Here is a 25902-nt window from a genome sequence, read left to right on the forward strand (position 1 = left end):
CAAATTATATAATATCAAATTTTTATTCAGATTTCAAATACATCTTTCACGGTATAACAGGTATAACTTAAATAGTCTACATTAGATTACAGTACACGATACCACTATGAGATTACCAGTTTGTTGTATGTGTAACTTATAAATTTAATACAATGTATAGTTTTTACATTCTACGCTGTCTCAGAGTATGAAATAAATACCCTCTAAACCCGCATTAGCTTAGTTCCAGGAGGAATACCTTTTACATAGACACAGTTAATCTTGATATTTCCATCAAATTTACGCTTGCAGAAATATACAGTTGTTTACATTTTGCATAACAGACGGAAGAAGATCCGTCAATGTGCATATGTGCAAGTTTTTTTCTGTAACGTCTAAATTGTTATTAAGCCATGCTTGAGGGTTTAACTGGTCGATGAAGACATACATAGCCTACTATAATATCATTGTCACATCCACACAAGGAGAGGAGAAGACGGGTAAGTATTTTCGTGAAGCTTTATTAGCATAGCACTATAACAGAGCAGGTAAGTGTGGTCACAGACGGTGAATCTTCAAGCACTGATCAACTGGTGAGTTCAAGTACAGAGCTAAGCCAGTACAACAAAGAGTCACTTCCCTTAATCGATGTGTCTGAATCTCCACAGAGTCACAACTACGGTCCACAAGGAGCAGGCAGAAGATCCACAAAGAATGTCCATGCAATCTTGATTCCAGCCGGTGAGTGAGTGAGTGAGGTGAGTATTTAAAAGGTGTGGTGATTGCTGGTGCAGGTGCAGGTAATTAGTATTCAGGTGACGGTTCACGTGGGCGGTGCATGGGAGATCGAGTGGATGGTGACTGGCAATGGTGACTGGGGCTGAGGGAACGAGCTGAGGGTGTGACAATCATATTATATGATATAAATACATACATATTATACATTTACTACAGTAAAGTTTCATGGAATTGAAAATGGTATCAAATATGGATATTTTTAAAGCATAATCCAAGAAAAATCATCTCTGATCCTTAAAATAAAAATGTCCATATTTTGTCATATTACAGTATATTTTGTATCTGTTACTTGGGGCTGTATGAACCTCCTTTATTCACAATTCACCAAAGTTTATTAACAGATATGACAAAAATATGCACTTTGCATTATAATGTTCAGATGTTTGCTGAATGTTTTCATTGTTAAAATTGCTACCTTTGTTAACAAAACAAAAAGTGTTGCAAACTTGTAAAATTCTGCTTCTATGAAGGTTTTTAACTTTTTTATTTTTATGGCCGTCTGACAAGTTCTTGCATTGTAAGGAAGATGGAGTCCTGGAAATCTCTTTGGTGCTGAGATTCGGAGTTGTAAGATTAAGCAGAAAGTTCTTTAATGCCAAACCCCAGATGACAAAAACCATGTGCTTTTCACACTTAGTGCAATATTTTTTGATACATTTGTCCCTTTTTTGTTTTCTTTTGCTCTCAACCAAAAAAAAAAAAAAAAAAAAAAAAAACCTGCTTAAAAACCTTTAGTCCATAAAAGAAATAACTTGTACGATCTGTTCATGTGCTGAGTTTCACAGAAGATTTGGCCTGGTTGTATTTTGGTATTGTCCTAATGACGTTTAAACTTTTTATTTGTATATAAAGATAAGGCCTTCATTGTTTTAACACCTAAATAAAATGGATACAAAGGATGCTATAATCGAATATTAAATGAATAAGTGTCGTTATCATTCCTTGCGGTGCTACCATGTGATTTTGGAGGCCAAAACCATAATTCTGAGTTATGCCAGCCAGGTAAGAACCCCATTGTGAGTTTTGTTTTTGTAAGACCATCAGCTACTTCACTTTGTGGCAAAATGTATATTTAAAGTTAAGTTGAAAAAAAGAGCATTTTAGTTTCGATTCTGGACACACTTTCAACCCTCAGAGTGTCTATAAGATGCACATAAAAGTTGTGATTGTTAGCAGATTTTCACCCAAACTGAATTGAAGGCCGGTTTAAATGGGTAAATCTTCTATATATATTTAATTCTTTATTCCCTGCTGAGAAAAACAGACAAACAAACAACAACAACAACAAAACAATAGAAATCTTTGTTTCTAATTGATCTAATGGTTTCTTTTTTTAAGCAGGGTTTTCTTTCGTGAACAAGAGACTCGTTTTTGGCAGGAGCCCAGTACATACAGTACATAACATGAAAAACATCTCTGTGCTGTTGCTCTCAGCAAACTCTGAACTCTGAACTCTCTTCACTGTCTCTAGTCCAACCCCCACCATCTCCGGCTCTTAATGTAAACGAGATCGATCTACAGACCCGCTACACTGGATTGAAGTGAACTAGGATAATATAGGCCTATTAAATGATACTTTACTAAATTACATTGCTGAAGATCATCACATCAACCACGTGTCTTCAACATTTGTGATGACATTACCAGGATTTAATCTCCCAGATTGCTTTCACTTAAGTTACTACTAAAACAGAGGAACAGCGCTTTTTCCTTTTGCTAAGACAGTGATCATCTTTTAGCAAACATTGAAAATGAAGCAAGTCTTTATTTTTCTCGTCTTGTTGTTTTGTGTTCTTGTGCACGGTAAGACGTATATATGTTACTAGGCTATCTTTTTCCGGCCGACGATAAAAGGAGTTTTACGCGTTTTCGCTTAATATCAGCTATAGCTCTATATCAGACCGACTGTTTGACCACTATTAAGAGTCTCTCTTCTGGTCAAAGATAAAAACGAACGTGACAGTATAATCTCAACATTTGCACAGCACTTTGCTGTTTAGGAGAGAGAGAGGGGCTCAAGGTGAAGGCAGTCGCAAACCGGACGCGTCGGAAACAGTTTAAGACGGATATATATATATATATATATATATATATATATATATATATATATATATATATATATATATATATATATATATATATATATATATATATAAAACAGTTAATCCAATCACAGGCAAAAATTCGCTTCAGGAATGAACCGAGTGTCGGCGCTGCGCTTCTCGTCCGGTTTGCGACGCCCATGTTTCCACACAGAGGCGCATCAAATGAAACGATAAGAAATTGCGCTAAACTTCGATAATCTTTGTTAGATATATCATTGAACATTTAACCAAAGCAAGAGTACATTTCTTGCTGAGGTTGTCTCATCTCAGTTTTTGTAAGACAAGACAATTCTGCTTTTAATCTCCAATTTGTTATTTAGCACAAATGACACAAAGCCTCACAGTTGTACTACAAGTGTGAAATGTGGGGAAAGTTCTATATTCTGAAACCCAAGTGTGTATACGCAAACTGAGAAAGCCAAAAAGTGTTGTGGCCCACTCACCCCCTATGGCTTCTCAGAGAGCAAGCCAATCAGTTTCGGCCCAGAACCGGCCCACATCTGGCCGGCGTTAAATCCATGTGAAATCCAGTCAGAAACTGCTTGCTGTCTGGGTTGTAACGAATTGTTAATTTCATCTCCAGATTTTTCAGGTGTTGGTCCAGATAGAGTGTCAGTGATGGAAGGAGATTCAGTCACTTTATACACTGATGTCGAAACCATCCAACAAGAAGAGATAAGATGGTATTTTGATGACGTTCGCATCGCTGAAATCAGTGGAGATCCCGATAAGACCTGTACAGATGTTCAGTGTGAAGCTGGTAATGAGAGATTCAGAGACAGACTGAAGCTGGATCATCAGACTGGATCTCTGACCATCACAAACATCACAAACACAGACTCTGGTCTTTATAAACTACAGATCAACAGCAGCAGCGACAGTCTTCTTCAGCTCTTCAATGTTTCTGTTTATTGTGAGTCATTATGTTCCTTATACAATCACTTTAATATTCACAGTTCTCTCATGTCGTGTAGTTTGTTTGTTGTTTTCAGCAAAAAGATCCTCCAGCAGCTGTTGGTTTGTGTTTCAGATGCTCCTGAACGACAGAAAATGAAGTCAGTGAAGGAGGGAGATTCTGTCACTCTGGATCTTGGTGTAGTGAAAAACCCAGATTATTTGATGAAATGGCTTTTTAATGACGTTCGCATCGCTGAAATCAGTGGTGATTTCAGTTTTATCTGTACAGATGTTCAGTGTTTATATGCGGATGTCAGATTCAGAGACAGACTGAAACTGAATCATATGTCTGGATCTCTGACCATCACAAACACCAGAACCACCGACTCTGGACTTTATTATCTGCTGATAATCAGCAGCAGATTTAGCATCAAAAAGAGCTTTATTGTTAATGTCACTGGTGAGTGTTATTTAGTGATGAAACTCACAAAAAAGATTCATTTTTGATAGGTGTCTGATCCACTATGTGAGAACTGCCCATGTCTTGCACTTACCTTATCACTCGCAATCTCTACGATCTGTAGAAAAACATATTTTCACAGCACTTTCCTGTATGTTTTTTGTTTGGCTTATAATTATGTTAACTTTTTTTCAGGTGTTTACGGTGTTCATACAGACAGTGTGTCTGTGATCGAGGGGGATTTAATCATTCTACACACTGACGTTGAAACAAATCAGCAAAAAGAGATTAGATGGTATTTTTATGAAATCCGCATTGCTCAAATCACTGGCGATCTCGGTTTTATCTGTACAGACTGCAAATACAGTAATGAGATATTCAGAGACAGACTGAAACTGGACAATCAGACTGGGTCTCTGACCATCATGAACACCAGAACCACAGACTATGGGGTTTATCATCTAGAGATCATCACAGACAGTGGCATCAGGCATGACACCTTCAGTGTTGCTGTTCATGGTGAGTCATTATGCGTAAAAGATGGTCTTATACATTTAAATCACATCATTTATGTGTTTAATAAAATTCAGATGAGTTTTATATTATTTATTAATTCACATACAGTATGAAAATTATTTCTTCAAAAACACACATACTGTTTTTGGAATTTGTAGATTTAAATACAAATGTAGTTCACTGTGATATAAAACATTTTATTTTTTAACTAACATTGTTTTGTTCTGGTGAATCCAAATCGGTATCCAAAGTACAAAAAGTTTTTAAATGCATATATGTTTCAGAATCACAACAAAATCTTGCTTTTCAAGCTGAAAATTAAGAAAGACCATGACATATATACACAGTTCCCTATCTGTCAGTCACTACGAGCTATGTCGAACGACATATGGGGTCTCACCTGGGAGGCCAATCATCTCTGAGTTTAAGAGAAAACGCCAATGAAAATTGGCTAGTGAATTTAACATACCTGAGCCACTCTCCATGCCCACGGATATAAATAGGCGACAGATTCATTCACTTATTCAGATTTTTGCTTCGGAGCCGAGTGGTTGTATGAAAGCTGTTATACTCCACAAAGCTATTCAATATGCTGTGTGTTGGGAAGCTGTTCTGGTTGGTGGTATGGCGTGAACAGCGGTGTCCCTTTCAGCGATTCCCCTTGGCGCTTCAACTAAAAGAACAGATTTCCTAAAAGACCAAATCACAGATGATTCACGTCTTTTTAAATACGCCGTTTCTTCTGTGTCCTTCTGGTTGTGGTCGTTTCCTGTCCTCTGACAATGGCCACGAGTGTTGTCTTCCATGTCTAGGTATTCAGCATGCTGAAGATGCGTTCGTGGATGGTTCATGTCCGCACTACGTGTGTGACCATGTCAACGCTGAGATCGCGTCTCTGCTTTCTTAAAGGGAAAGGATTAGACCCCTCTGTATCTACCTGTTCCGGTTTCTCTGCCGCCGGCTAGTGCTCTGGGAGAATTGAAGGTGACAGTGAGTTCTTCTCCGATGGGCCACACCCCACGGATCTCTCACCCCTTCCACAGTGCTTGTCCTGTGTGGCTGCTGGGTGATTCTGCTGGGCTGTCTTACGACAGTCCCAACAGGTAATTTGGTTTGCTGCCGGGGATCAGAAATCAATTGCAGCATCGGGGGATGGGCTACTGACCTCTGCGGATGAAGATTCGGTGGGGTTTCCCCCCTTGGGTGTTGTCGCCACTGCCGAATTGGACCCAGAGTTGACAGCCGTGTTTGCCCGGGCAGCTGAGAGCATCAGGATGGAGGTGAATACACCACCCAGCCCTGAGTGCTTATGGCTGTTTGATTGTTTCTCTGTGTAAAGCGCGGCCTTACAACGGCGTTTTGCTCTGGTTCCTTTCTTCCCGGATGTGCATGGGGAAGTGACGTAATCGTGGATGGCCCCTTTTTATGGCCAGAAGCCGCTCGTTTCCTTCCTCCATCCTCACTACCCTCGATGGCAGGGCATCTAGGGTGTGCGTCATTATTCCCCAGCAGGAGAGTGCGATTGCGGTGCACTTGTGTCCGCAAAACGCTGCCACTGGGAGGAATAATCATTGTCTCCTGTCCAAGGCCTGTAAGCAGTTGGCCACTTTCGCTGCCAAGGCTTACAGTGCAGCGGGCCAAACTGCCTCTGCCCTGCATGCCATGGTTATCCTGCAAATTCACCAAACCAAGGCTTTGGCAAATGCACAAGGGTAGAACCAATCCGAGGTTGATGCAGGAGCTGCGCAAGGTGGCTGACCTCACCCTTCGGGATGACGGAAGTCACAACACAGTCACAACTATGATGGTCCAATAGTGCCATATCTGGTTCAGCCTGGTCTGGCTTAGAAACTTTGACAAAGATCACTTTCTCAACACTCCCGTCTCCCAGGCTGACCTGTGCGGCGATGCTGTCAAGGGCTGTGCCCATCAGTTCCTGACAGTACAACAGCAGACTGAGGCCATACAGCACATCTTGCCCCGACGTGATCCTCTGGCTGCCACCATTCCATCGTGTGCTGTGCCTCAGCCTGCTCGTCGCTGTGGGGCCACTGCACCAAACCCCCCCTCCCATGTCACACCCAGCTGCGAAATCGTCCAAGAAGATGATGAAGCGGCCCTGACAAAGGCAACTCAGAGATGTGGGAGACTGCTGTTTAGGTGGTGACGGAGACAGTGCCACTCCTTCCCCTGGAGGAGGGCCACGTGGAGAATAATTTTTGTTCCTCTTTTTATTGAAAATTTTCAATAAAAGAGAAATTTCCCTTTTCTCTGAGTTGCAAGGCTCGTGGGTTGACAATGACCGATGCACTGCCTCCTCATTCTCACCCACGACACCACCTTTCCCTTGTGGCCAAGAGGTTGCGGTTCGGAGACGCAATGCCTCTCCACACATCTCTGGCCAGTTCCTCCGGGAACAGGAGAAGTTTTGCTGTGATGACTCAGAACGCAAATGCTTTTTGGGCCATCTGATCTGCACACAGGTATGTCGACTGTCCCTTTGGTGGAACTTGTACGGAGTTTGGGGGCATAGCTTCCACTGCTCAACCTGTCACGCTGGCTCATTCGGACAGTCCAACTCGGTTATGCGATTCAGTTCGCCTTTTGGTCCGCACGGACAACACTGCGGCTGTTTCTTACATCAACCGACAGGGCAGTCTACGATCACGTCGCATGTCACAACTGGTCCGCCATCTCCTCCTCTTGAGTCAGACGTGGCTCAAGTAGCTGCACGCTATCCACATCCCGGGGGAGCTCAATCGTGCAGCTGATGCACTCTCACGACAGCTTACTTTCCCATACAATCATTCAATGTAACCGGATCTTTTTGAAACAGTTCACCAAATCGAACTGAATCATTTTAAACGGTTCGCGTCTCCAATACGTATTAATCCACAAATGACTTAAGCTGTTTACTTGTTTAATGTGGCTGACACTCCCTCTGAGATAAAACAAACCAATATCCCGGAGTAATTCATTTACTCAAACAGTACACTGACTGAACTGCTGTGAAGAGAGAACTGAAGATGAACACCGAGCCGAGCCAGATAATGAACAACAGACTGACTCGTTCACGAGTCAAGAACCGTTTCTGTCAGACGTGTCCGATTCAAGAACCGAGGAGCTGATGATACTGCGCATGTGTGATTCAGTGTGAAGCAAACCGACACACTTAGCTTCTGAACCGAACTGATTCTTTTGGTGATTGATTCTGAACTGATTCTGTGCTAATGTTATGAGCCCAGGTAAACCGAAGGCTTGTAGTCATCGCCAATGACGCCATTACGTCGAGCGCAAAAGAACCGGTGAACTGTTTTCTTCAACCGGTTTATTGAATCGATCTGTCAGAAAGAACTACTGGTGATCCGAAAACCGATGCAACCGGTTCTTGACTCGTGAACGAGTCATTATCTGGCTCGGCTCGGTGTTCATCTCTCTCTTCACAGCAGTTCAGTCAGCACGCGCAGTCTTCTTAATCGCTTGATTCGCTCAATGATGTGCCAGCTTCATCAAACCTGCCATCTACAGTTCTGCCAGTGGTAATGTGGGTTTGTAATGGAATGATTCGTGACATTTTTATAATTGTAATGAGTAACAATGGAGCACATAAAAAAATAACGGAGTAAAAGTATTAAACTCATCGAAAATATGTACTGAAGTAAAAGTGGAAGTAGGAGAAAAAAATAATACTCAAGTTAAGTACAGATACCGCTTTTTAGTACTTAAGTACAGTAGTGAAGTAGTTCTACTTCGTTACTATACATCTCTGATCAGTACCTTTCATCATAAACAGAACAAGCATCAGAAACCAGAAACACAGCCGCCTTCACTCCGTGGATAAAGTATTTCAGTATGTTTGAAATGTTATGTTCATAATGTAGCCTATAAAAAAAATAAAAATAACAGGAGAGTTTCAAAGTGGCTTTTTGTGTGTAAACTTTTTTCCCTATCACATGCCAAACTAATAACATTGTAAGCATTAAATCTGCTTTCTGCTGTGCAAATTTTGCTTGTGAGGGAAAATAACAGTACATTTTTGTCAGTTATCTTATCTAAACAGATCGATTAATTTTTTCAAGATTTCAAAATCAGATAGCCTACTGATAATGCAGTAGCACTGTGAGATTACATTTGTTTGAATGCATTATTGCTAAAGTGATTGCGTGTGAATGTGCTTTATTTGTTTAAATCATGCTTTAACCCGAAAATAATCAGTAAAAGAAACAGACAAACTCCTTAGCCTTTAACATCCCGCTCGACTCTTGCAGTCATTATAACCTGATCAAGCCATAGCGAAATATGTTTAACATGAATTCTTGCTGAATATGTAGTTATATTATGGGCTGTTGGCATGAATTGTAGTCGTGATGGAATCTCCAGTCAGAATCACACCACTCCGCTCATCATCTGCTCGGCAGTTTGTCTCTGTCGGACGCATGGGGAGGGTTGAGCCACTGGAACTATGGGAGCCTGAGTGGAGCGTCGGTGGATGTTAAAAAGAAAACACTTTCATTCAAACAAACCGATGTTTTCATATAATTTAATTAAAAAAAAATGCAGCTGCATTTAAATGCAAAAATTATTAATGCGCATTAATGACAGGACACATTAATATTCAACATTCAACAACAATCTGTGAATGTTGCATTTCTCTCGTCGGAGAGAGCTAGCACTGTGAATTTCATCTTGCAGCCGACAAGAAAACATTTGTTTATTAATAATTAATTAAAATGTCTAATTTTTCACAATTATTAGGCTACTTCTGCATGTGCTTTGTGGCAAACTTAATGCATGTGCTTGAGCGCAGAATATATTAAGACTTGATTATGTAAATTGAATATAAACCTCTGATTAGTTGAATATAACAAATGAACAACTAACTTACGTAGGGGCAGACCAATTTTTAGTCTATAACCAAACCGACAGTCCTAAACCCGTTCACAGCAAGTGACACTGTCCATATGAAAGAGCAAGAGATTCACACCTTTATCTCGACCCGCACCTGCCATACATAGCTACCCCCAAAAACTCAGTCTGTTTTCTGGCTCTGAGGAACGGTGTGTTACTGGGCTGAAACATGCCTGCACTCAGCAGCACTACTCTTTGTATTCATTATTTTCAAGCAGCCCATATTATTATTTTCACAAGACCATAATGATAATAACAAATTATCAATTAATAACTAATAATTATTTTACGAAAATCATTGTTATTTGTGATCGTGGGTGTTTGCAGAAAGCTTTAAGACCAAGCGGAATCCTCTGTTCTTGCCTCACAGCGCGCGGGACTCCGCTCAGTGACGCAGCTTCACTGTCTGCGGTTTGACTTTACTGAATCAGATTGAGGTGAATACAACTCATTGACCATGAGACCAACATTTAGCAAGGCAGAAAAATATTCATTCCAACTGAAGGAAGACAGTATTTTCACCTCCTAAATCACTAACCTTTAGACTCACAATTCTATAATTTACACAGTTCTATAAAATTCAAATTTACTCAGGCCGATGGCATTTTTTCTATGACATTTATTTATTTATGAATAATTGTAGCCTACATAAATAGGTGATGCAAAACAAATATTTGAATCGTCCCTTATTTTTTCCCTTATTTTCTTAAAGAATAAACACATATAACTAATTAATAAAGAAATTATTTAAGCAGTTAAAACATATTTTTTAACTTGAATTTAAATACCATTAAATTAACTTTAAAATCTCAAGGAGTTTATGAATTAAAAAGGATAAAATGTTAGATTTTTTTTTACATGAACATTTCCTGTATAAAATGGGACAGCAACCTTTATATCGAACATTTTTAAATCGTCCACAGCTGAAAATCGCGGGAAGTCATTTTTCAGATGCAATAAAGGAAAAAAAAAGAAAAAAAAAAAAATCTGGATAGCCTAGATTAGGCCCATGCAGGCTCTGATCTGAAGTATCTAATAATTATAATTTCTGTTAACCCAGAGTAACAAATTTTTATGGATTAATCTCCTATTTTCATTTGCTGCATGTTTTCTTTGTTTATTTATTTTAAACACGCTAAAAAATTAAGTTTGTGAGAGGAAAAAATATAAGTCGTGTATAGGCTGCATTTTAATGGGTTAATCACCTATTTTCGTTTGCTGCATGTTTTTTTTTTTTTTATATAATTCATGTATAAGTTGCATTTTATTACATTTAGAAATAATAACGGCTGGCCTAATAATGTTATAATGTACCAACAGGATATATTTAGTTAATGCATGTGATATAATCGCAGTATATAATAATATAGGCTAAGCTATAAACAAACAAATAATAATAATTTAAAGCTAAGCATAAGGTTGGGCTTTCTCATTCACATACTCGGGAGAAATCCGTTTCCATATTCGTGATGTTGCCCGTTTGAAGCTTAAACTATTATTCATGAGGTAAAATAGGCTTTGTAGTTCACGTGTGTTTGTATCGATGGAAAAAAATCATAATTAACTATGTGGAGTAAGTTGACCGCTGCTAACATTGAATGTCTGGTGAACAACTGCTGTTTCCAGTGAATATGTGCACAAGACACCAGCGCGATCAAACAGCTGAAAGATAAAATACTTCATTTTTGGTCACACATAAGGCATAATTAAAAAATGAAAAGGGTTAGTAGTTTGAAAAAATCAAGAATAATAACAGAGTTAATAATAATTATTGCTAAATGCTGGACCGTTCTCATTACGCTCTGCCTATGGAACCTTAAGATTTTTTTTAAACCACTGACTGAACCGAAATAAAAATTTAATGAAAATATTTAGCTTTTTATCCGTATATTTATATATATATATATATATATATATATATATATATATATATATATATATATATATATATATATATATATATATAGGCCTTATATTTATTTACTGTTTGATAACAATAGCATGCATATGATCCTTTGTGTAAAGGTCTTCTTTTAATTTTTGATGAGTAGACTGTAGCCTAAGATTATCCTACGTTTTGAAATTAACTCACTGTAAATGTTTTAATATTTTTTAAAGATGTTACAATGTAATAACATAATGTTATTGTTGTTTTACTTCCTCCTTTTATCTCATTTTACAATTACATTCATTTTGCAATCCGTCCCTTTGCGCCACCTGGTGGTAGTTTCGCAAATGATTTTAACACGCGACTGAATTACAGTTAACGTGGCGGCAGCACCATTGCGGCTTTACACGCGGCGGTAATGCCCATTTAGCTTGTCCACCTACTGTAGGACACCCCGGATACCCTCCTGGGACCTTATTGTTCTGGATGGACTTCAGAGGGGTCCCTTTGAGCCACTGGATTCAGTCGAGCTTAAGTTCTTGTTCTTGTCAGCGCTCCTGTTCACGCTCACTTCCTGGAGGAGGCAGATCCAGCCTTGATGTTGCTGTGTCCCGTAAGAGTGCTTTGCATATATGTGGACCACACCCAGAGCTTCAGAAGCTCTAAGCAGCTCCTTGTCTGCTTTGAAGGTCAGCAAAAGGGGAAGGCTGTCTCCAAGCAGAGGTTGGCCCACTGGATAGCCATCCACTATGCCCCCTGGGGGTGTGGGCTCACTACACACAGAGTGTGGTCCACGTATTATACGCTGGCGCCTCTCTGGCAGACATCTGTCGAGCTGCGGGCTGGGCGACACCTTACACCTTTGCGAGGTTTTACAACTTTCCTGTAGAGCCAGTTTCTTCCCGTGTGTTGGGTAACAGGTCATTGATGGGAAGGCCATTCCCCCTAACACGGGGATGCGAGCACCTTTCTTCTCCCAATAGAGTTACCCGGTTGATGTACCCTTGTCGAGCTTCCTTCAGCACCCTCGGCAGTCAGACTGGGCGGAGCAGTCTGTCGCCAGGCCCAGTACTGTTGTTAGTATGCCCAGAGTCCCGCTCAGCCCCTGTAATGGGCTAGGTGTTCATATGGCTTGATTCCCTATGGGTAATCCCATAAGTGTATTCTTCCATGGTAAGGTTTCCCTCTTGGTAAACCCGTGTCTTCCCTTGACAGATCTGCTCTGTCAGTCTCTTCTGTCATCTTCCTACGGGTAGGATGTGGTCTCCATAGTGACCTTTTTCTAAGGCTCACTTCTCTATTGTTTTGCCAAGCTGAAAGAACAAATATGGAAGATTTGAAGCAGTCTTTCACCTAAGGTTGAAATCCCTTCCAACTTTTCTGTGGGCGGAACAGCAGCATGGCCTTCTCCAGCAGTGATGTATTCACCCTTTAGCCCCTTCGGTTCCAAGGTCAGTGAATTTGCGCTGGGGCTTTGGGAAAGTTATGACCTTAAGCGTAGCTTTTGTGGCACACCACGGCTTGTCGACAATTGCTGTGCCACATGGTTGTGACAGTGTTCAGGTTGTGGCCTTTTCCATAGGACCCCATATGTCGTTCAACATAACTCGCAGTGACCAACAGATAGGGAACTGATGATGGTGGGAACGGAGATGTTATGTCCCCATGCCACAACCTTGAACCATTCGCTGTTGCCTGGACAGAATCTCGGCTCCTCAGCATAAAACTTAAATGAGTGAATGCAGCTGTCGCCTATTTATACCCGTGGGCATGGGGAGTGGCTCAGGTATGTCAGGTATGTCAGAGGTGATTGGCCTCCCAAGTGAGACCCCATTTGTCGTTAAACATAACATCTCTATTCCCTCCATCAGTGAACGAGGGATACGCACGTAACCGAGACGTTTTCTCATGTTTTGGAATTTTATTTTATTTCCAGCAAAAGATCCCCCAATCAGTTGTTATTTTATTTTTTAGGTCTTTCTGCCTCTGAACAAGATAAAATGAAGATGAAGTCAGTGAAGGAGGGAGAATCTGTCACTTTAGAGTTTGATGTAATAAACAACCCGAATTCTCCGATGAGGTGGTATTTTAATGACATTTGCATGACTAAAATCACTAGAGATCAGAGTAAGATCTGTGAAGATGGTGATGAGGAATTCAGAGGCAGACTGAAGGTAAATCATCAGACTGGATCTCTGACCATCACAGACACCAGAACCACAGACTCTGGAGATTATAAGATACAGATCAACAGCAGCAGCAGAATCAGCATCATAAAGACCTTCATTGTTAATGTCACAGGTGAGTTACATTTAATAATTAAATGCTTTTTCCTTTATTAAACTTTCTTCATGGAATGTTTGGAAACAAACAAAAAAAAAAATCTCAAAATTATAAATCTAATATACATGTCTTTATTAATCTAAACATTTATGGAAAACATAATATTTGTTGGAAATTAAATAAGCAGTCCTATTTATGTATATTTCATCGTATGAGAAAAAAAAAAAATGTAAACCTATATGATCCTGAAAATTTAGCTTGATCACAAGAATAAATTACATTTTAAAATATGTTCATAGAGAACGCAGTTATTTAAATATTAAAAATATTTCACAATATTACTGATTTACACAATATTACTGGTGTGACAGACACAGTGATGAAACTTGTATGTGTTTGCAGTACACAAGCCACGGACCGTTAAGACAGCTGACTACACTGTCTCTCTATCTCTCTCTCTCACACACATACACACACACGCACACACCCGTGCGATGCACAAAACTCTGCATTTGAACATTAAATAGCAAATACTTAGAAAAAGATTAAATTGCATCATAGGACCCCTTCAAATTGAAAAATGTTTTTGAAAAAGATTTTTGACAGAGAGGGGAAAAAATGTTTTTGGAGAGAAAATAAGGTGAAAGAGAATAACAGTCAGGGCGTCCGTAGACCAACCCTCCCCCCCCCCCCCACCCACCATAACCTTAAAATAAAATAATATTGTATTTTGTATTTCAAATATGTATGTTAAACATATGTTTAACACAGTTCATATTCAGAAGAAGAAGGAGGAGGGAACTGGTGAACATTTAATTAAAGCTTTAATAAAAAAATTTAACACAAAAAAAGCACAATAGTGAAAAAAAAACCATTACAGTAAAACGTGCATAATATTACAGTAATAATGCCTTTCATTCTGGCTGGAACATACTGATGATGTGTCATGTCTGCACAAACAGGGTGCGCAGAGGTATGCAAATTATGTATTTTGACAGTCATGTAATGTTTGGACTGAACATTTTGATTGGATGAACATTATATGGTACTACGCCTTCCAAAGGCAATACCACTTAAGTAAGTGATTGGTATGGGGATGTGAAGAGACTTTCAAACAGCATAACAGAAATCTCTCTGGAGAGAGAACCAATTGCAGGTATGGTATTTATTCAGGGGTAATCCAAAAGGGGAAAACAGTCCAGGCAGGGTCAAAACGAGAATCTTCAATAAACATGAACAGACAAAACACACGGCAGGATCAAGACTACAGATTAGCATCACACATGAGACAAGGACTCATTGACACAGACTCAGACAGACCGGGTATAAATACAGAGAAGGATGATGAGGGAACTAGAGACAGGTGGGGAAAAATCAATTAACTAAAACAAGGAGGAAGGTGACCAAATAAGGGAACAGGAAGTGATAAAGTAACAGACACCGTGGGAAAGGAGGACACCTAGTGGAAACCCAGGGAACACAACCCAGACACTGTGACAGTACCCCCCCTCTACGGAGCGGCTCCCAGACGCTCCATGACAGACACAAAACAGAGACCAGGAGGGAGGTGGACAGGTGGAGGCCAGAAAAGAAAAACATGGGGAACAGGCACCAGAATGTAAACACAAAACAGGGAGACCAGGAGGGAGGAGGACCGGAGGAGGTTCAGGGGGAGGGACGGAGGGCCAGACTAACAGAGGGGAACAGGGACAGGAGTGAACACACAAAACAAAAAACAAACAACAACATGAAGCCCCCACAGGGCGGAGCAGAAGATCACCATGTCCGTGTGGTGGAGACTGGAGTCCCCCAGGGCGGAGCAGAAGACCACCACAACCGTGTGGTCAGAGCGGAAGCCCCCCAGGGCGGAGCAGAAGACCACCACGTCCTCGTGGTCAATGCCAGAGTCCCCCAGGGCGGAGCGGAAGACCACCACATCCTTGTGGTCGACGTCGGAGTCCCCCAGGGTGGAGCAGAAGACCACCATCGCTGTGTGGTCAAGGCGGAACCCCTCCAGGGTGGATCAGACCTCCGTGCGGCCAGACCAGCGGAACGACGAAGCTCTGGTAATCCCCTGGTGTTTTTACTGGATTCCAGAAAATCTGTGCTGGCCTGACTCTGCTCGTGAAGATCATTGGTGACTGGCACTTGTTCATGAAGATCACCGGTGACTTGACTCAGTCCTTGAAAATCACCAGTGACTTGACACAGTCCTTGAAGAGCACCAGTGACTTGACTCTGTCCTTGAAGATCACCAGTGACTTGACTTGACTCTGACTTCAGCCTTGTCTCTGGAGAGTGCATGGTACCTAGCCCTGGCTATGGAAGGTCCTCGGTGACTAGCCCTGACTCTGGAAGGTCATCGGTGACTAGCCCTGACTCTGGAAGGTCAGCGGTGACTAGCCCTGACTCTGGAAGGTCAACGGTGACTAGCCCTTACTCTGGAAGGTCAAAGATCATTGGTGACTGGCACTTGTTCATTAAGATCACCGGTGACTTGACTCAGTCCTTGAAAATCATCAGTGACTTGACACAGTCCTTGAAGAGCACCAGTGACTTGACTCTGTCCTTGAAGATCACCAGTGACTTGACTTGACTCTGAAAGGTCAACGTTGACCAGCCTTGTCTCTGGAAAGTCCATGGTACCTAGCCCTGGCTCTGGAAGGTCCTCGGTGAATAGCCCTGACTCTGGAAGGTCCTCGGTGACTAGCCCTGACTCTGGAATGTCAGCGGTGACTAGCCCTGACTCTGGAAGGTCAGCGGTGACTAGCCCTGACTCTGGAAGGTCAGCGGTAACTAGCCCTGACTCTGAAGGGTCCACGAACACCTGACTTGACTCTGGAGAGTTCACTGTAACCCGACTCGACTCTAGAGGGTCAACTGTAACTCGACTCGACTCTGGAGAGTTCACTGGAACCTGACTCGACTCTGGAGAGTTCACTGGAACCTGACTCGACTCTGGAGAGTTCACTGGAACCTGACTTTACTCTGGAGGGTCAACTGGAACCTGACTCGACTCTGGAGGGTCAACTGGAACCTGACTCGACTCTGGAGAGTTCACTAGAACCTGACTCGACTCTGGAGGGTCAACTGGAACCTGACTCGACTCTGGAGGGTCAACTGGAACCTGACTCGACTCTGGAGGGTCAACTGGAACCTGACTCGACTCTGGAGAGTTCACTGGAACCTGACTTGACTCTGGAGAGTTCACTTGAACCTGACTCGACTCTGGAGAGTTCACTGGAACCTGACTCGACTCTGGAGAGTTCACTGGAACCTGACTTGACTCTGGAGAGTTCACTGGAACTTGACTTGACTCTGGAGGGTCAACTGGAACCTGACTTGACCCCAGAGGGTCAGCTGTGACTGTCATCCTGTGCAGCGGCGCTGGGCAAGCAGCCATCTTGGGCCATGACTCTGGACAGGGGGCCCTCTTGGGTTGTGGTGCTGGGCCGGCGAGCATCTTGTGCGTGGTGCTGAACCGGTGGCTAATTTGGGCATTGGCGCTGGGTTAGCGGCCATCTTGTACTATGGCGCTGGGCAGACAGCCATCTTGTGCTGTGGCGCTGGACTGGCGGCCATCTTGTGCTGTGGCTCTGGACCAGTGGCCATCTTGGTCATTGGCGCTGGGTTAGCGGCCATCTTGTGCTGTGGTGCTGGGCTGGCGACCACCCGGTGCTGGCTCAGCAGCCATGACGTGAACCGTTTTGGGAATCTCTAGGATCTTTGACAGCATATCGAAGTAATCGAGAAATGTTTCAGCGGCCATCTTGGGCGTTGGCGCTGAGCTGGCAGCCATCTTGCACCGTGGCACTGAGCTGGTGGCCATCTCGTACCTCTCCGTCCGCCATGGTGAGACGGTGGCTCTGACCCATTCCACATGAGCCCCGGGGCAAAGGGAGGCCATGGTTGAGAGCGATGCTGAGTCTCCTCTCGACCACTCCCTCCTCGGCGACCTCCCCTGGTCCCCCGGAAAACCACCAGGCGAGTTCCCTCAAAACCACCTCTCTCCTGTCCAGGCAGGGTCAAAACCAGAATCTTCAATAAACATGAACAGACAAAACACACGGCAGGATCAAGACTACAGATTAGCTTCACACATAAGACAAGGACTCCATGACACAGACTCAGACAGACCGGGTATAAATACACAGAAGGATGATGAGGGAACTGGAGACAGGTGGGGAACAATCAATTAACTAAATCAACCTAGGAGGAAGGTGACCAAATAAGGGCACAGGAAGTGATAAGGTGACAGACACCATGGGAAAGGAGGACACCTAGTGGAAACCCATGGAACACAACCCAGACACTGTGACAGTGTCTAATTGGAGAATGGTAGTGTTGAAGCCATTTGTGTCACGCTGGCTAGTCTCTGTTTCCCTGGCTGTCCACTAGTGAGCTCACTTCCCCTTAGGCACTTCACCATAGGCACTAGAATTCCTCTAGTCTGCTCCTGTCTTCATAGTAATTGCACTCCTGTTAATTGCACCAGGTGCAGACAATCTATTGTCATTAGCCTCCCTATATATTCCAGTCTTTCCCTGTTGTTTGTATGGAGTCCTTACCTTTCGTATTACCAGCTTTCTTGTCTTCCGAGATTCTCCCTTGCCTTTCTCGTCATTCGAGTTCCCGTTCATTTCGTTCCTGTTCCCTCTTTTTGTTTTGTTTGTTTTCTTGGACTGCTTGTTTGGTTTTGACCCTGGCTTATGTTTTACCACGAATTGGATTACCCTGAATTGTTAATAAATACCAGCGATTGGATCTCTACTCTCTCCTGTGTCTCTCTGGTGCGCGAATCGTCACAATTTGAAAGCTTCCCGCATCAGCTGGTCGCAGCCTATACCTCCGTGGCCTGACAGAACTAACGCTGCACTCGATTTATCATCAAACACGTTCCGCTCTTCATTTACTTATTCATGTATGTACTTTTAAATGTAGGCTAATTATACAGGTGCTGGACATATAATTCGAAAACTATCAAAAATGTGTATATTATATTAATTCATTACACATACACTGATATATTTCAAATGTTTATTTTTATTTTGTTGATTATGACTGACAAATTCAAATTCAGTATCAGAAAATTAGGATATTGTGAAAAGGTTAATTATTGAAGACACCTGGTGCCACACTCTAATCAGCTAATTAACTCAAAGCACCTGCAAAGGCCTTTAAATGGTCTCTCAGTCTAGTTATGTAGGCTACACAATCATGGGGAAGACTGCTGACTTGACAGTTGTCCAAAAGACAACCATTAACACCTTGCACAAGGAGGGCAAGACACAAAAGGTCATTGCAAAATAGGTTGGCTGTTCACATAGCTCTGTGTCCAAGCACATTAATAGAGAGACGAAGGGAAGGAAACGATGTGGTAGGAAAAAAGTGTACAAGCAATAGAGATATGCAGCTGGACTGCAGCTGGAGTCAGTGCTTCAAGGACCTCTACGCAGAGACGTATGCAAGACATGGGTTTCAGCTTCGCATTCCTTGTCAAGCCACTCTTGAACAACAGACAGTGTCAGAAGCCTTTCATCTCAAAAAGGACTGGCCTGCTGCTGAGTGGTCTAAAGTTATGTTCTCTGATGAAAGTAAATTTAGCATTCCCTGGAAATCAGGGTCCCAGATTCTGGAGGAACAGAGGAGAGACACACAATCCACGTTGCTTGAGGTCCAGTGTAAAGTTTCCATAGTCAGTGATGGTTCGGGGTGCCATGTCATCTGCTGGTGTTGGTCCACTGTGTTTTCTGAGGTCCAAGGTCAACGCAGCTGTATACCAGGAAATTTTAGAGCACTTCATGCTTCCTGCTGCTCACTAACTTTATGGAGATGCAGATTTCATTTTCCAACAGGACTTGGCACCTGCACACAGTGCCAAAGCTACCAGTACCTACCATACCATACCCGATATGCCAGACCCAAGAATGCAGAAGAGCTGAAGGCCAATATCAGAGCAACCTGGGCTCTCATAACACCTGAGCAGTGCCACAGACTGATCGACTCCATGACACGCCGCATTGCTGCAGTAATTCAGGCAAAAGGAGCCCCAACTAAGAATTGAGTGATCTACATGCTCATACTTTTAATTTTCATACTTTTTAGTTGGCCAATATTTCTAAAAATCCTTTCTTTGTATTGGTCATAAGTAATATTGTAATTTTCTGAGTTACTGAATTTGGGATTTTCCTTAGTTGTCAGTTATAATCATCAAAATGAAAATAAATAAACATTTGAAATATATCTGTGTGTAATGAATGAATATAATATACAAGTTTAACATTTTGAATAGAATTAGTGTAATAAATCAACTTTTTGATGATATTCTAATTATATGACCAGCACCTGTAAATTTAAGTAGGAGACTACTCTTATATGCAGATTTATTTGCATACTGCAAAATAACAGATCTGTAACTTAGACACTTTATACCATCATCATGATTTAAAATGGTCTGAAAATGTAAATCCCTGTAAATGCTTAGATTAGTAACTTAAATAAAAACTTTATCTAAAGGTAAGATGACTTCATAAATGTTGACATTTTACATCAGTACATAATCTGAATGGTATGAAAGTACATTGGAGACATTGTAAGTTTGATTTTGATAAAAGTTTCTGCCAAATGAATAAAAACTTAATTTATGTGGGAAATTCAAACTGTATGACAAAAAAATAAAAGATGTTGTACCCTAATTTAGTGGCAAATGGCACAGTTTCCTGAAATTGTAAATTTGTAGAAAGGTTTCCTGTTATTTTATTTTGATCGACTAGTATGATTAATAGTTCATTTCGTCTTCAGGTGTGTCTAGTGCCGATAAAGATGGAGGGTCAGAGTCAGTGAAGGAGGGAGATTCAGTCACTCTACAGACTCATTTTAAAACAGACAAACAAGAAAAGATTATGTGGTATTTTGATGGCTTTCAAATAGCTGAAATCACTGGAGATCTCAGTTATATCTGTACAGATGTTCAGTGTAATAAAGGTTCTGACAGATTCAGAGACAGACTGAAGCTGGATCATCAGACTGGATCTCTGACCATCACAAACATCACAAACACAGACTCTGGACTCTATAAACTCAAGATTTTTAGCAAAAGTGGCAGAATCAGTAGAAAAAGCTACAGTGTCGCTGTATATGGTGAGTCATTGTGTTTGAAAGCAAGTCTTGTACATCATTGATCTGTTTAATGATATTCTATGATATAAGTGTGTTTTCTCTTTACCTGTATGTATTTTAATTCACATATAGTATATCGATCATTTCTTTAAAAACACATTCACTGTTAAATTGGAGTTTGTAGATTTAACTACATATTTGGTTCAGAATGATTTAGTTTTTTTTCCATAGTTTGTTTTTCAAACCTTGCATTTATCAATGTTTTAAGAGTATTGTTTGTTTGCATGTGCTACATTTTGAATCCAGACATATTTTATATTCACAGTTTTTATGATCTGTTAAAAATAAAAGAAAATATTTTTACAGCAATTTCCTGTTCTATCATTTTGTTTGGTTCATAATGAACTTTTCATTTCCTCGTCAGGATTTTCTGGTGTTGGTTCAGATGGAGTATCAGCGTTTGTGATGGAGGAAGATTCAGTGACATTGTACACTGGTGTTGAAATACACCAGCAGAAAGGTGTTAGATGGTTTAATAATGACAGTCTCATTGCTGTAAATGTTGGAGATCTCAGTTATATCTGTACAGATGTTCAGTGTGATAAAGGAAGTGAGAGATTCAGGGACAGACTGAAGCTGGACAATCAGACTGGATCTCTGACCATCATGAACATCACAACCTCAGATTATGGACTTTATGATCTAGAGATTATCGGATCAAATGCGGATAATAAGAGAACAGTCAGTAAGACCTTCAAAGTAGCTCAACCTGGTGAGTCATCGTGTTTAAAACATTGTACATTTAGTAGTTTTAGTTGTGTTAGTTTAGCTCCGTTTGGTTGTCAGTTGGTGTTAACATTTTAGAAAAAAAATAAAAAAAATAAATATATATATATATATATATATATATATATATATATATATATATATATACATTTTTTCATCTGATCATTTTTTTAGAGGATTTGTTGCAACAACAAAAAAAGTATGCTTCATAAGCAAAAAAAAAAAAAAAAAAAGTGGACAACTGTTGCTTTTCAGAAAGCATGATAATTATTTTCATAGCCACAGTTCTTTAATGTTGTTTTGTTCGCTTTGTTCAGCAGCTGTTGGTTTGTGTTTCAGGTGTTTCTGCTGCTCAACGAGATGAAGTGAAGAGAAAGTCAGTGAAGGAGGGAGAATCTGTCACTTTAGACACTCGTGTAATAAAAAACCCAAATTTGATCAAATGGTATTTTAATGACATTCTCATCGCTGAAATCATTGGAGATCAGAGTAAGATCTGTAGAGATGATCAGTGTGATGAGAGATTCAGAGAGAGAATGAAGCTGGACAATCAGACTGGATCTTTGACTATCACAAACTCCAGAACCACAGACTCTGGACTTTATCATCTACAGATCAACAGCATCTACATCCACATCACTAGGAGGTTCAGTGTTACTGTCACTGGTGAGTATCATCTAGCCATTCAGTTATTTTTTTAAATGAGCAGTTTTAGAAAAGCAGTGAATGTTAATTGTGGTCTTTTTGAAAAAGTCAACTTTGATTAAAATACAATCAAGGTCATCTCTTTCACCTTCTCATGCACATCAAATGACAAAACAAACAGTTGTATTTTTTTTTTTGCTGAAAATCAAAAATAGTGTTGCTGTTTCCTGTTGAGCTGTAATAATATAATGTTTTAGCTGTTCCCACCAGATGGCATTCTTTATAAGTTGCATCAATATCATACAATTATGGAAACCCATTTCTGCCACTGAATAAAATGTAAAAAATAATAAAATTAAAAAAGTTAATTGTGACTTTTTATCTCATAATATGTTCTCGCAATATCGAGTTTACATCTCTGACTTTTCCCCCTATAAGATTTGCAAGATATAAACTTGCAGCTGTGATTTACAAAGTCAGAGGTTATGTGATATGAAATTGCAGTTGCGTGTTATAAAGTCAGAATTACACGGTTATATCTTGTAGGTCTGTATTGTTTTTCTCAAATTGCGAGTGAATGCACATACCTTTTTTTTTTTTTTTTTTAAATGCAGTGGCAAAAAACGGGCTTCCACATAGAACTGATGCCCAAACAAGAAAAGTCCATCAAATATCAGTCAAATATGTTTGGTAAATACTGGATTTCTCACTAATATTAATGACTGTCTGTTTTCAGCTGACCTAACAGGAGTATATACTGCTGTTCCTGTTATTCTGCTGCTGGTGGTTGCATCTGCTGGTATATTTTACACTTGCAGGTGGCGTTCGAGAAGGAACTGTGAGTACATACAGCTGATTTAACGAGATGGAAATTTCTAGTTTTTATTCTAACCAATTTAATGTGACTTTTTGTTGTTCAAACAGACATCACGAGGAAGGATACCGATCAGGTGAGATAATTTGTCTGTCTCTCTGCAAAACCAAGCAACCAACCAAACAAAAACGGATTCAGATCTGTTTTTCAACATTTGTGTGTGAGAGTGTATATGGTTTAATGTGTATGTTGTGGTACAGTAAATGGCCTCTTGTATTTTTTGTTTAACTCACATCAGTGCTTTTCATTTCTTTTATTTTCCGTGAATCTTTATTTTCTTACAGGTGAATTTTGAAGACTTGTCCCTACATCAGACTGACTCTCTATTGATGACTCCAACCAGTCAGACGTCCCCGACTGAGAGTAATGCTGCCAATGAGACATCAACGTAGGCCCGGCTCCAGAATCAGATCATTGAGGGTGCTTCTTAAATTAGTTAGGGTGCGCTCTCTGTCTCTCTCTCTATACATATATATATATATATATATATATATATATATATATATATATATATATATATATATACAGTATATATCAACCTGTCCTCCAACCAACATGCTTGTATAGGTCGTTTGTCCAAATCCCTGAAATATGACTCATCAGAGCATATACTACAATTGCGCCCTTATCGGCAAAAGGTCGTTTTCATATTAATGTTTTGTACTCTTTTATTTGCTCTCTGGTTTGCGTTTAGTGTAGATCAGTCAGTAGATTATTGCGTTATACCTTGATATGTAATCATGCTATCATGGGTTCGATCCCAGGGAACAGATGTGCATGAAAATGTATATGCTCAATAAATCATAATTTAGCATGATTTCTGTGAGGGTTGGGTTTAGGGGTGGGGTTAGGTGTGGTCATTCGAACAAATAAGCCACCTACAGTAGTAAAATATGTAGGAAATACTGTGAGATATGTTGAAAACGCCCACACATTGCATTTAAATAAACGTGTGTTTTGACTGGTTATGACGTTATATGTCAATTCATGATGACAGACGCAACGCAATATTGTCATTATTTGTATGCCCGCTAGAGGGCGCTTAACTTTAAAACGTAAATATAGGTCGTAATAAATGCTTGCACAAACGACCTATATGGTCGTTTTTTGTTGGAGGACAGGCTCATTATTATTATTATTTGCTTAACCGCTTTAAAATGGCTTTTTGGTTGCTTTTAGTCAAAAAATGTAAAGAAAACGATACACATACAACAGTATAATATAATTTCACTTACCTGTTCTATCACCTGAAGCAAACATCCATCCCTTCTCAAAAGTCTGTGTTAAAAGAGAGCAGCCTGTTAAGCCGACTGCTGTTTTCTATATCCAGTTTGGATGCGTTTTCCCTTTTTTAATTTTGTATATATACTGTTTGAATGACAGCTTGGATAAATCTGTTGGCGATCAAATATTCAATATCACTGCTCATCATAAGTACTTGGTGCCTTATCAGTGCAGCGCGAGACGTTCAAACTTATATCACAAAATTTTCGGCTCTATGATGATTGGTTGATAACAGAAGGGAGGCTTGCTTCCTTTAAGATGTTTCTTTTCTCAACACTTCTCAGCGCTGAAAGTGAACACTCAATGCTGATTGGCTTTTTTTTTTTTTACCAGCTGAGGCACGAGAGCTCAGTTCTGACACGGTCTCCCCCTTCCCTTCTCTATCACCTAGCGGTTGTAATTACATCAGCAGATTCAGCACATTTGTGGTAGAAATGCAGAACTATTCAACTTCGTTAACATTTTATGGTATTACAACTCTGAAATGACAAACAAAAAATGCACATTCTGAGAAATGAACTGAAATTAATTGTGAATTTTATAAACATTAAATAGTTCTCCTCCTGTTTTCACCTCAAAATTGTTTTTGCCGCCACTGTTATATATGTATAATATATTTGTGCCATCCATTGCTATGGTGCAAGAGCATTCTCTTTATAATCACTAAAAGCTGTTTCTAATCTTAGTTCATCCCAATCTCTCAAAGTTACGTTATAATGAAGTTTTCGATGCTGCACAATGAATCTGCGCAATGCCCCAGCCACATTTCAAAGGCTTATTAATATTGTGCTCGCGGATGTCCGAAACTGTAGTTCGTATTTGGATGATCTTGTAATTTATTCACCTAATTGGTCCGCACATGTCTCAACGTTGAGAGAGGTATTTAACCGCCTGGATAAAGCTTTACTGACATTAAATTTGGCCAAATGTGAATTTGGTCAAGCTACAGTTACGTATTTGGGCAAAGAAGTGGGTCAAGGACAGGTAAGACCAATAGAGGCAAAAGTGACTGCAATTGCAGAGTTTCCAGTTCCTGCTACGCGCAAGGAACTTCGTAGATTCCTTGGGATGGCCGGTTATTACCGGAGTTTCTGCAAGAATTTTTCTACTGTGGCCAATCCTCTGACGTCACTCCTTAGCCCTTCATGCACTTTTCTGTGGAACGATGAGTGTCAGAATGCCTTTGATAATGTCAAAGCTTTACTATGTAGCACACCTGTTTTATCAGCTCCTGATGTTGAACGAGCTTTCAAACTTGAAATCGACGCAAGTTCTGATGGTGCGGGGGCAGTGCTGGTGCAAGAAGACGCTCAGGGTATTGACCATCCAGTATGTTACTTCTCACGTAAGTTCAATAAAC

At 40.5% G+C, this 25902-nt stretch overlaps 1 protein-coding gene across 1 annotated transcript; it reads left to right on the top strand.

The window, feature by feature from the left end:
- Positions 1–2303: 2303 nt before the first annotated feature.
- On the top strand, positions 2304–23711 carry LOC113077315 (muscle M-line assembly protein unc-89-like). The gene is made up of 11 exons (XM_026249737.1): positions 2304–2580; positions 3466–3795; positions 3913–4239; positions 4435–4758; positions 13526–13852; positions 20636–20974; positions 21378–21725; positions 22079–22405; positions 23121–23222; positions 23309–23334; positions 23543–23711. The coding sequence occupies exons 1-11, from the start codon at positions 2529–2531 to the stop codon at positions 23648–23650; spliced, it is 2610 nt and encodes an 869-aa protein (XP_026105522.1). The 5' UTR covers positions 2304–2528; the 3' UTR covers positions 23651–23711.
- Positions 23712–25902: the final 2191 nt, after the last annotated feature.

Source organism: Carassius auratus, unplaced genomic scaffold (genome assembly GCF_003368295.1).
Source record: "Carassius auratus strain Wakin unplaced genomic scaffold, ASM336829v1 scaf_tig00022246, whole genome shotgun sequence".
NCBI lineage: Eukaryota > Metazoa > Chordata > Actinopteri > Cypriniformes > Cyprinidae > Carassius > Carassius auratus.

Excerpts from the sequence above, each read along its gene's own strand:
- LOC113077315 (XM_026249737.1), top strand. The coding sequence starts at position 2,529 with ATGAAGCAAGTCTTTATTTTTCTCGTCTTGTTGTTTTGTGTTCTTGTG. Across the intron at positions 4,240-4,434 it reads CTTTATTGTTAATGTCACTG|GTGTTTACGGTGTTCATACA; the intron begins GTGAGTGTTATT and ends ACTTTTTTTCAG. Across the intron at positions 13,853-20,635 it reads CTTCATTGTTAATGTCACAG|GTGTGTCTAGTGCCGATAAA; the intron begins GTGAGTTACATT and ends TTTCGTCTTCAG.